The 12500-nt window shown below is 44.1% G+C and overlaps 1 protein-coding gene across 2 annotated transcripts in view; it reads left to right on the forward strand.

Annotated features, from left to right (window-relative positions):
• The window catches only part of LOC143040686 (uncharacterized), a 53902-nt gene extending 48843 nt beyond the window's left edge, over positions 1–5059 (forward strand). For both annotated transcript variants that reach the window (XM_076211981.1, XM_076211982.1), the window contains 3 exons: positions 74–294; positions 1147–1297; positions 3476–5059. In XM_076211981.1, coding sequence (XP_076068096.1) covers positions 74–294; positions 1147–1297; positions 3476–3657 — 554 coding nt within the window. In that variant the 3' untranslated portion in view covers positions 3658–5059. The remainder of the gene's footprint in view (positions 1–73; positions 295–1146; positions 1298–3475) is intronic.
• Positions 5060–12500: the final 7441 nt, after the last annotated feature.

The raw sequence follows: 12500 nt of genomic DNA on the forward strand, positions 1-12500 counted from the left end.
CTCTCTCTCTCTCTCTCTCTCTCTCTCTCTCTCTCTCTCTCTCTCTCTCTCTCTCTCTCTCTCTCTACACCAGACGACGCCGCCACCGGGCCCTATGACGGCGCCGGCGGAGTCCAGGTGCAGATCCTTGGCGCTCTTCAGCAGACGGTGAAGGAGGAGGCGTCCCTGAACCTGGAATGCGTGGCTGAGGGCAAGGACATCGCTTCGGCCGCCCGCGGGAGGAGCAGCGAGGACCCTGTCGTCCTCTGGACGCTCGATGACGTCCCCGTCGACACGCTCTGGAAGCCCTGGAAGGTAGGCGAGGCGCCAAATGCACTCGGTACCAAGTGGTGGCCCCACCCACATGGACTGGCTCGGTTCAAAGGAACAGTCCAAATAAATGTTTCTGGCTCTTTTGTGAACAATGGCAAATACACGCATATACGCACGCACAGACACACACACGCACACACACACACACACACACACACACACACACACACACACACACACACAAGCATACACACACAAACACATACGCGCATGCGCATACATACACATTAGTTGGAGTGTGTGGGTGTGTAGGACCACAGTATTATCCATAGACTGAACTACTACTACTACTACTAATAATAATAATGATAATAATAATAATGATAGTAATGATAATGATAATAATAATAATAATGGTAATAACAATAATGATAATGATAATAATGATGATAATGATGATGATGATAATAGTGATCATGAAAATTATAATGATAATAATGATCATGAAAATTATAATGATAATAATAATGATAATAATAATAATAAAGTAGTTTTCCTTCAATTTAATTCTCTTCCTCCCCAAGAAGCTCATGAACCAGAGTCTGACATCCAGACTGGAGAGAAAGAGAAAGAGAGAGAGAGAGAGAGAGAGAGAGAGAGAGAGAGAGAGAGAGAGAGAGAGAGAGAGAGAGAGAGAGAGAGAGAGAGAGAGAGAGAGCATACTGCTCATACACCACCAAGTGTTGCGACGACCCCTCCCCCCCTCCCCCCAAACGTCCAAATAACAACGTGTCGGGTCACTCACTTCGAGGAAAAACAAAGTGATTATTTGTCTGTAATTTGACCCCACACGAACAAACACCTGCCCAACGTACAATGCACCACCACCCGCAGGTGAGCGTCAGTGAGGAGAAGAGGAACAGCGACCGCGTCGTGTCCCGCTTGACGGTTCGGAGCGTCATCGGCGGTGACGGAGGCCTCTACGCATGCACTGCCCCCGGCGCGCAGCCCTCCATTATCCACGTGGAGGTCGTCTCCTCACAGGGTAAGTCTCCTCTTCTTCCTTTCTTCCGTCCACCATTCTTATCTTAGAGTCTCAAGGACACATTCTTCAACGCGCTATTGCATGTCTGTGTGTGTGTGTGTGTGTGCGTGTGCATGTATTCACTTGGTCTTTAGTCTTTGGATCACGTGCTGGACTCGTGATCGACAGCTATTTCCCCCCTGGAAGAGAGCTCAGAGCTCGTATGACTGATCTATGGGTAATGCTGTGACCTTACACGCACACACACACGCAAACCCCCGCCCACGAGAGTTGGAGTAACGACTCGAAGCGCAGCGATACTGAAATTATTTCAGTCCTGGGCAGGATTCGAGCCCGGACTGCTGTAGTGACAGTCGGGGACTGTGTGTGTGTGTGTGTGTGTGTGTGTGTGTGTGTGTGTGTGTGTGTGTGTGTGTGTGTGTGTGTGTATACTTACATAGTTGCATTTCTCTAAATGTAATATACTGAACAAGAGTTGTGGGACGAGTCGCGGTTCTGTTCTTCTAACAGCTCATAATTAGCTTTAAATTTGCTAATGTTGTCAAACTGTACTATTTTGTCTTCCATGTTGTTCCACGATCAATGTATCTATATGAAAAACTGTCCTTTATATCCTCTAAAAACCTTGATTGTCTTTTTCATGTTCACCTTTTCTTCTGTCCCTCCATCCTTCACTCCCTCTCTCTCTCTCTCTCTCTTTCTTTCTCTCTCTCTCTCTTTCTTCTCTCTCTCTCTCTTTCTTACTTCCTTCTTCTAATGCTGGAAGGTCCAGTATATTAAGTCTTTCTTCTTATGTTCTTTTAATTAGGCTAAGAACGAATATGATTATATTGATCATTTTGTTTTTCTTTTTTGAGTGGGGAACTACACCACTGGGGAACCAGATATTCGACAAGCTTCTTTGCCGTATCCTTGTTCATGTAGCGGAATAACATTATGATATTAGTCAATGATTTACAAGTCTCCCCTTTAATCTTCTTGGTATTTTTTTCGGTGACAATTTTTTTTCCATTTTCAACACTCTCAGGTCCTATTCCTTTTTTAGCTTTTGTAACTGCCCATTTCCCATTTTATAGTTTAACGATATCCTTTTCTAACGTGTACTCATTTCCAATATTTTGAATTATTCCAGTGAAGTTTGTTTTCTATTGCTGGTTGGATTTATATATCCTATTAAGGTCTTCCAGTGTAATCATTTGCAATCATCTTCATTTTTTATTCCCCTTATGATCTTGGCATCTCAACAAATAAGACTGTTGTGACTGTATATTCCATCCACTATCATGCCATTAACGTTGACCAATAATATTAGTGGAGCCACCATAATATCCTACGTGATTCCTCAAGTTACGTCCCTCTAGCCCAGGAGCATCCCAGGCTTTACCGTTGATATATCCTTCAAGAAGCCCTTCATCCGTTCCAGTGAACTCTTTTTGAGTCCTCCTCTGCTTTTCAATTTCCATATTATCTTTGTGAGGTACTTTATCAAAAGCTTTTTCCAGATCAAAGTATATATAGTCCACCCATCCATCAGCCGCTCGAGTCAGAAATCAAAGTTTGAAACATTTGACCCATCTTCCTTTTCCGAATTTAAAATGGTTATCTGCCATGATCTTTTCTTTTTTCATATATTTTGTCCATCTGTATTTTACAAGTCTTTCAAACATTTTAGCTACCATGCTGGTCACGGACACTAGAAAAGATTTTTAAGGGTTTCCTCCTTATTTCCTCGTTTTCCAAACTGGAACCACATGGACTTTTGTCCAGTCTCTCGGCACTTTCCCATCTTCTAATGATCTTCAATCAGTTCATCTATTTTACCCACAAATTATTCTCTAAACCATTAGAGCAAGCCTTCTGAAAACTCTTGGTATTTTTCTCTCTTCACTGTAGTTATTCCTTCCTCCTTTTCAAAGTCGCTTTCCTAGGTAAATATAGACTGGAACCATCTACCTATGGTTTCCGCTTGGGTGCCCGCAAATGTGTGTGTTTGCGTGTACACCCACGCATTTATTTGTTTTTCCTTCTTTGTACCCAATTTGTATGACTGAACTGTTGACCGTGGCGTGTTCTGCCAGTACAACGGAAAACATATGATATGATTAATTTTTGCTCTTGCTTTCTTGGTTCGGCCGCTACGCTGCTCTCCCGACTCCCCTGCCGACCGACCCTCTGCAGACGACGGCAACACAATGGACGCCTCCAGCAGCAGTTACTTCGCGACATCGCAAGACAATGCAGCAGGAGGAGCACCCCAGACCTCAAGAAGCAAGTTGGCCCTCGTACTTGGACTCTTCGTCTTCGTCCTCGTTCTACAGCTTGCGGTGTGCTTACTCTTCACCATGACCACATCCCACTGAGCACCGCCTGCCCAGATTTTTTTTTTCTTTTCTTTTTTTGTACAAAGTTTGTTCATCTGTCCGGGAAGGACTCTTCCAGGTGGCAGGAGAAGGAAGGAGAGGGAAGGAGGCAAGAAAGCCCTCCACCCTTCTCTGCCGTAGCTCTTCTCCCACCAGCCCCGGAATGTGAAGTACAATATCGGTAGTGTATTAAGGTGTGTGTGTGTGTGCGTGTGTGTGTGTGTGTGTGTGTGTGTGTGTGTGTGTGTGTGTGTGTGTGTGTGTGTGTGTGTGTGTGTGTGCGCGCGCGCGCGTGCGTGTGTGTGTGTGGGAGTCGCCTCATAAATAAACCTTTCTACCTCGGACACATTAGTGCCCGCGCACGCGCACGCGACTTCTGCTACTCACTCATCGAAGACGTTATCAAACTGGGCTATTTTTCCTCCGATAGTTGAAGCAGTTTTGCAGCCCACAGCTTTCGGGAAGGAATCTGATATGTTGGAGGAAAATAATTTTCCTCCAGCATATCAAATGACATTCTATGTATTTCTACTGAGAAAACAAAATGATGTTCCATGGTGATATTATGGTGGAAAAAAGTTCTGGAGGTGGACGGTACCGCCGATGAATCGGAAGTTGAAGGAAAAATAGTCCAGTGTAATAACCCCTTGAAGAGGGGTGTCGGGTCGGAGTGGGGGCTGCTGCTGCAGCAGCTGGTGCTGGCGAAGACGTCGGCAAGCGTCTTGGCGAAAAAGACAAGCGGGGCATCTCCTAGACCAGTGGTTCTCAACGTGGGGGCCATGGGGGCCCCCAAAGAAACCATGGGGGCCCCAAAGGGAGCCATGGGGGCCCCCAAAGGGAGCCATGGGGGCCCCCAAAGGGAGCCATGGGGGCCCCCAAGGGAGTCATGGGGACCCCCCAAAGGAGCCATAGGGGCCCCCAAAGGAGCCATGGGGACCCCCCAAAGGAGCCATAGGGGCCCCCAAAGGAGCCATGAGGGCCCCAAAGGAGCCATGGGGGCCCCAAAGGAGCCATGGGGGCCCTCAAAGAAGCCATGGGAGCCCCCAAAGGAGCCATGAGGGCCCTCAAATTAGCCATAGGAGCCCCCAAAGGAGCCATAGGGGCCCCCAAAGGAACCATGGGGGCCCCTAAAGGAGCCATGGGGGCCCCCAAAGGAACCGTGGGGCCCCCAAGGGAGCCATGGGGGCCCCCAAAGGAGCCATGGAGGCCCCAAGGGAGCCATGGGAACCCTCAAAGGAGCCATGAAAAGTATTTTGGGGGTCCATGGCCTGCTGTAACAAATTATATATTTCTATATAATGTAGTCTCGTGATGTAAGTTAAGCATATCACAAAAATATATCGAATATAAGATGATTATGATTGTCAACTTTGTAATAAAGCAAAGGGTTTTTCTTCATCGATATTTTGTTATTATTATTTTTTTCACCTTTTTAGCAGAATGGGATTTGCGAGAAAAATGAAAATGACCCAAACGAGTGTTGATAATTCGTGAAGGAGGGGAATAGAGTGAAAAAGGCTGAGAGCCAATGAATACCAAGAGTCTCACACTCTAAACCAGTGGTTCCTAACCTTTTCTGGCTTGAGGCACCCTTCCCAAGCCTCTCAGAAGTCCCCGACACCCTTATCAGAAAATCTGAATTCTAGTTAGTCTGTATTTTGTTGATTCAACATCAGTGTAACAAAACCTTGTCCTTGGATGATATGAAAATACTCATCTTTACACTGATGCTGCTTTAATAAACAAAAATGGATGACAGAGTCGGTAATACGAAAAAAAAAATTGCCCTGGATTTTGGCGGCGCCCTCAGTTGATCTCGCGGCACACCGGGTAGGAACCACTGTTCTAAACCTTTCGAGAACCAATTCTACACTTGTTTAATTTGGTCTCGAGGGACAACAAATATTATCTGACGCCATATGAGGTTCAGAAACAGAGGAGCATCGCCGCCACTTTTATTGGTTTCAAGTTAATCTCGGATCGTGAAAGGCTTCTATATCTGTATACACACGTGCTTAGCTCGGAACTAGTAGAAGTGGCGGGGATGCCCCTCTGTTTCTGGATGCCTCATATTGGCAAATATGCAATAAAAGAGCGTTAAAGCTAGCAGTTGTAATATAAGATAAATTCACTGTCATATAATGAATAAAATGTAATATCAATATGTCTCGTCAGCTTAATAGTTTCCTTAATTGTACCAACTATTGTAACTCTAGTCAAGATGCCTGTCGTCATCTCGCTGGCGGGCCACTTTAGACCATCCATGAGGTCGTGAGTTTGACACTCATGTCTTAGATCAAGGGTGGGCAACCCTTTGGCACGCGTGCAAACGCCAGAGCTCATCTTAAAAAATATACACAATTGATGAATGTCCAGTTTCTTTTGTGTGACTATTGGTAACCGCATGATGCGCTGGGTGGCTGATTGGGGCTCTTATAGAAGATAAAGGGAGGGGGCTCCATGCTCGTATGTAGGCCCATAATTTTCCTCCACTGGCACGCGAGAAAACGTTGTATCAAAGATTTGGCTGATTTTGGCACTCACACTCAAAAGAGGTTGCCCACACCGGGCCTAGACAGTGGATGCCTTCGTGGCCCGATGGATGGGTAAATGGATGGATGGATGGGTACGGAGAAGTCCATGGATGGACGGATAGATAAAGCCAAGTGCGTCTTCACTCAAACGCAGCTTCTCATCAAACAGACTCTTCCAGCGGACTCTTCCAGCAGACTCTTCCTTCCGTCCTTCGTTTGCGTGCGCATGCATGCATATATGTATGCAGACAGGCAGGCAGTCAGTCGGTTTAATGTTGTCAGTCAGCGAGTGATCGGTGGACGGAACAACAAGATCAAAGCCATCCAGAAAACAAAGGTGTGTGTTGAAAGCGGGCGTGGATTTTGGCCGAGTTGGGGTCTCCACACATGGGGAGGATACTTTTGATTAAGCCAGTTGTTGCGGACACATTTTAGCAAACGGAATGTGTCAAACAAAATATGTATAAAGTCCTTAGGGTTATGTGCATTTGGAATGAATGAGGTAAGACTCCCTACACACAGTTTCTCAAACATGTTCCGATTTACTGGGGACTCCGTAAATGTACTTTCTGAGGTTTCGGACAAGTAGTCGGGCCACCGATGTCACGGGGAGGCTAAAGTCGCCTCTTGCATCCTCCTCCTCTTCCTCTTCTTCCTCCTCCTCCTCCTCCTCCGTTCACACGCAGACGATGACGACGTGAACCACATCTAATCGATGTGCCTCCGATCCCGTCTGTATCCCGGAAAAAAAAAAAAAATTACACTCGAGAAATGACCCAGAAGCAGAGTACTGAAAAAAGAACGCGGAAGTCAGTCCACAGTGTTAATGTGGTGCATGGTCGTTGTTGAAGGCTGGCAGGGAACAAAGCTGTCGTCATCGTTATCATCATTGTCATAGTCATCATCATTATCATTACCATCATTGTCATAGTCATCATCATTATCATTACCATCATTGTCATTCATCTTCACTATCACCACCATCGTCATATTAGAATTAAGCCCATTATTTCAGGAGACACTATGTGTTTTAGCTATAATGTGGCGTTACACATATTTCAAGTGATCAATGGATGCTACAGAGGTTTCGCTCATGCGTGTGATATGATGAAAGTAAAAACTGTATGTGAAAGATTTAAAGTCCAAAGATTATTGTGTGTGTGTGTGTGTACACACACACACACACACACACACACACACACACACACACACACACACACACACACACACACACACACACACACATATATATATATATATATATATATATATATATATATATATATATATATGAGAGAAATTCGCTAGTAACAGCGACATCAATCCGATAATTTTATGACAGTCGCATGCAGGATTCGAACCCACTGCTATCGGTCACCCGTAAGATCACCTTTACAGAGCCTTAGCCCACTATTGGTGTAGTGGGCTAAGGCTCTGTGAAGGTGATCTTACGGGTGGCCGATAGCAGTGGGTTCGAATCCTGCATGCGACTGTCATAAACATTATCGGATATACATATATATATATATATATATATATATATATATATAATCATTCATACATACACCCTCACCCCTAACCCCCATTCACTCCATTCCATGCATCACAGCATCATCCATACACAACCATTCTTCATTCATCCCTATCATCTGTCTTCTCCCTTCCTTCCTCAACAGGCACCCCCCTCTTTCCCAATGCCCATTTTACCCCATCCATCTCATACTTAGTGTCACCTCATGTTCACTTCCTCCACCTCTGCCTACCACACCTCTTCTATTAATCTTTTTTCATTCATTTTTTCCATGTGTCCAAATCATCCCAACACTCTTTCATCAACCCTATCTCCCAACTCCGTTTCCAACCGCGCTCTCCTCCTCACCTCCTCGTTTCTCACTCTGTCCAGTCTAGTAACCCCTACCATACTTTTCAGGCATATTATATATATATATATATATATATATATATATATATATATATATATATATATATGTGTGTGTGTGTGTGTGTGTGTGTGTGTGTGTGTGTGTGTGTGTGTGTGTGTGTGTGTGTGTGTGTGTGTGTGTGTGTGTGTAAAGAAAGTAAAGCACGACTCGATATGAAGGGTTTATTAAGCCCGACGTTTCGATTTCCGTCCAGGAATCGTCTTCAGGGTCATGTGGTCCGGATGCACCTGGGAAAGTACCTTGGTGAAGTCCTCGCTCCGTTAATCATGACGAAATGTGTACCATCTGATGTTCTAAAATACGGAGAAATACACCAAGAGTGGGACAAAAACAATAACATACAATAAAATTGAGACAAAAAGGTAACATGGAAAATATAACCACCATGGTGTTGGACCAAATGTCCCATGTGAGGGGATAAATGGTCACGCGTGCAACTGTGTAATCATGTGTAAATCTGTTCTTCGGGTGCACATGATAATTACCTATTTATACGCGTGACCACTTATCCCTTCACATGGGACACTTGGTCCGCCATCTTGGTGGTTATGTTTCACTTATCTTTTTTGTTTCTCCTGTTACCTCTTTTTGTTTCACTTTTATTGTATGTTATTGTTTTTGTCTCATGTAACCTTTTTGTTCTTATGTTACCTCCTTTTTGTTTCACTTTTATTCTATGTTATGGTCGTTGTCTCAAGTTTCTTCTTTATTTTTGTCTCATGTTATCTCCTCCCCCCTTTTATTTTTTTATTTTTTTATTCTATGTTATGGTCTTTGTCTCAAGTTTCCTTTTTGTGTTTTCATGTTACCCCATTTTTGTTTCACTTTTATTATTTGTTATTGTTTTTGTCACACTCTTGGTGTATTTCTCTCTATTCTAGTGCATTAAATGGTACAAATTTCGTTATTATTACCAATATGCACGCGTGACCATGTATCCCTTTATGGTGGTGCAGCGACCTCTGATTCTGGTGCGTCTTGATTCTGCCGTCGAGAGCTATTGGTTTCTTAGCAATCCTTAGACCCTTGGCCACCTTCCTTCTTGCCCCCAACCCACCGGACTATAAACTAACCGATAACTGCAGCCCATTACTGTTGATATCGTGTGGCGCAGATGCTGGGGTTCGGTGAAGAGTATATATGAAGAACCCATTTTTTTTTTTTTTTTTTGGTCAATGGGAGACGAGTCTCCTTGTCTTCTAGCAGCCACAAGTTCTTCGAGGGATGACCCGGATGGCCCCGTCGATCCAAACTCATTCAGTCCATCCGTCCATCAGCGATCGAGTCTTACTAGAACGTGACACAAAAGACTGAATGAACGACATCCACTCTCCTCCTACCGATGCTCTTGTAAAGACGTTATCACACTGGGCTAATTTTCCTCCGACTGTTGGAACAGATTTGCAGCCCTCAGCTTTCGAGAAGGACTTTAATATGCTGGAGGAAAGCCCTTTTCCTTCAGCTTATCATTTGGTCATTCTATGTAAATTGTTGAGAAAACACAGTAGTTTGCCGTAGTGATTTAACGGCGGAAAAAGTTCTGGAGGTGGGCGGTACCGCCGATTAATCGGAGGTCGGAGGAAAAATAGTCCAGTTTGATAACCCTTTCACAAGGTCACTAACGCACATATGTCACGCGAGGGGGAGGTGTCATTAACAGCATCTTGGTGCGTCTCGGGTATCGAAAGTATCTATGAAAATGATCTATTATTAATAAAAAAAAAAAGCAACAGAATAACCCATCTTTGTCCATCGAAGAACACGGGTGTTTGGAGATTCTCTTAAATACCAGAGAAAATGGACAGAGTCTGCTCTTTTTTCTAGTGTTAAGTCAATCCATTTTAAAATATATTTTTCTTAACAGGATAAGTATATTTTTACGATAGTGACATGCCCTAGTTCTCCAAAGGAATACTATACCCTTACCCTCGAACATCCTCCTCCACTTCTTGGTGAGGGGAGTGGACCAGACCAGACTGTCTTGAGGTTGTTCAATAGTTCATCATCAAATTCGTTGACCGCCACCGCTGCCGCCTTGTTTAATTACAGGTGGCCGGCCACACTGACGGATATGGTTGTATTGTAATTAAAACTGTGCACTTTGATGCAGGGGCTTTCATTTCTATCCCTAAGTAACCTTTAAAAAAGGTGCAAGAGTAGGTAGCCTACAAACGGACATTACAGTACTATTGCTGTTGCTTTTGTTCTGCAGAAGGCGCATGCGCCCTTCAAAGGGTTCGCTTCTCCTCTTCCTCCTCATCGTCGTCGTCGTCGTTGTCGCCGTCGAGCTGGGGGAGCAGGGCGCCGTGGCTCGGTTGGTGGAACGAGCGTCTGGTAACCGCGTGGAGCTTTCGGCTTTTGTTCAAATCCTGGCCGCGACGCAGAGATTAGGAAGGGGATCCATTTCGAGTGATGGCCCCCGACCGCTGCTCTCCTCTGACCTGAGGTGACTTGGTGACATCACTGTGTGAGTGATACATTACCCTCCTCCGGTTGGTGTCAGGTGTTCGTGGGAGACGAGTGAAACGACAGAATCGATGTTCCTATACAGTTGATAGTCGTGGCAAAGTTGTGCTCTACCTTCCCCACCCCCTGTTAAAATACGTGGTGTGGAATATGCATTTAATGCGTGAAGATGTGACAAGATTGAAAGTAATCATATTTGCACCGAAAGAATTGTTAATATTTTATTGTTACTGAAATCACACACACACACACACACACACACACACACACACACACACACACACACACACACACACACACACACACACACACACACACACACACACACACACACACACACACACACACACACACACACACACACACACACACACACACACACACACACACACATAAACAGACATACACGACTCGGTGGCGCGGTTTAGTCCCCGACTGCCACTACGGCGGTTCGGGTTCGAATCCGAGCCCAGGGCTGAAATATTTTCAGTATCGCTGCGCTGCGGGTTGTTACTCCAACTCTCGTGGGCGGGGAGTTGGTGTGTGTGTGTGCGTGTAAGGTCACAGTATTACCCACAGATCGGTCATACGAGCTCTGAGCTCTCATACGGGAGGTTAATAACTGTCGATCACGAGTCAAAAACGTGATCCAAGACCATGGTGAATCACATACTCATCCACATACAAATACGTGGTCTGCGGTCAAGTGAGATGAAGGAAGGAAGGAAGGAAGGAAGGAAGGAAAAAAAGAAGGAAGGAAGGAAAAAAAGAAGGAAGGAAGGCACTTTTTCCTACAGCAGTTGTCGAAATCTTCCATCAGTCTTGAATGACCACACTAATATAATTATCATTTACAATCAATACTAGATGAATCTAGTCGGCCTTCCTCTCTGCCTGCTTGCCTGCTTGCCTGCTTGTTGATCTGACTGACTGGGGAGCGACTAACACAGTGGCATGTGGGTGGTCCGTGGTGGTAATTGACATTTCCGGTTTGGAAGTACATAGCATAATTTACCACACACACACACACACACATGCACACACACACACACATATATATATATGTATATATATGTGTGTGTATGTGTGTGTGTGTACAGATTGTAGACTATCTCTTAAAAGTATACATGTAAATGGAGAGGTAATAGTATTTCGTTGAAGTTCACTTTCTCATCGTCTGGGGATTCCCGGGCACAAGAAACGCCGACGTGACGTCACAACCACGCAATCGGTTTGTATCCCCTGCGTTCAAATAAATGTGACCTCACAGACTTATTATTCGTACATTGGGTAATATTATATGTATTTGTGGAAACTTAACAGTGATATTATAAACATCAATTTGTATATATTATGCAATTGTTATTTTAAGAGTGTGTTCGATTGTAAAAGTTAGGCGTCCATGAAAAAATGTGGAACCAAGTAACTGTCGTCGACATTCAAGAGCTACTGTAGATTCCAGAAGGGTCACTTCGTTCGAAAGTGTCTTTACAAAAGAAATCTGCTTCTTCGCCCCATTCCTTCAACCACATCAAGCGACAGCCGAAGACATAATATTTTTTCATAATAAAACCAACAAAATTGAATCAAGTTGGCAGTAAATGAATAAATGAAAGAATAGATAATGAAATAAATCAATAAATAAGTAACCAAATAAAAAACAAATGAATAGATAAAGATTTATTAACCAAATGATAAATAGATAAACAAATGAATAGATAAATCTATAGGTAAATGAATTGTAAATAAATGAATGAATGACTGAATGAAAATAAATCGAATGCCAGCGGATGGCCGCTCTAAAAAGAACAAAGCGAAGATGAACTTGCACATCATTTCGTAGTCGTCAAGTATTAGTGTTGGGGGAAGGGTCTTGTAGAGCCTCTCTCACAGAGTAAAT

The sequence above is a fragment of the Oratosquilla oratoria genome, chromosome 29, assembly GCF_046742065.1.
Source record: "Oratosquilla oratoria isolate Oo_2021 chromosome 29, ASM4674206v1, whole genome shotgun sequence".
In the NCBI taxonomy this organism is placed as follows: Eukaryota; Metazoa; Arthropoda; class Malacostraca; order Stomatopoda; family Squillidae; genus Oratosquilla; species Oratosquilla oratoria.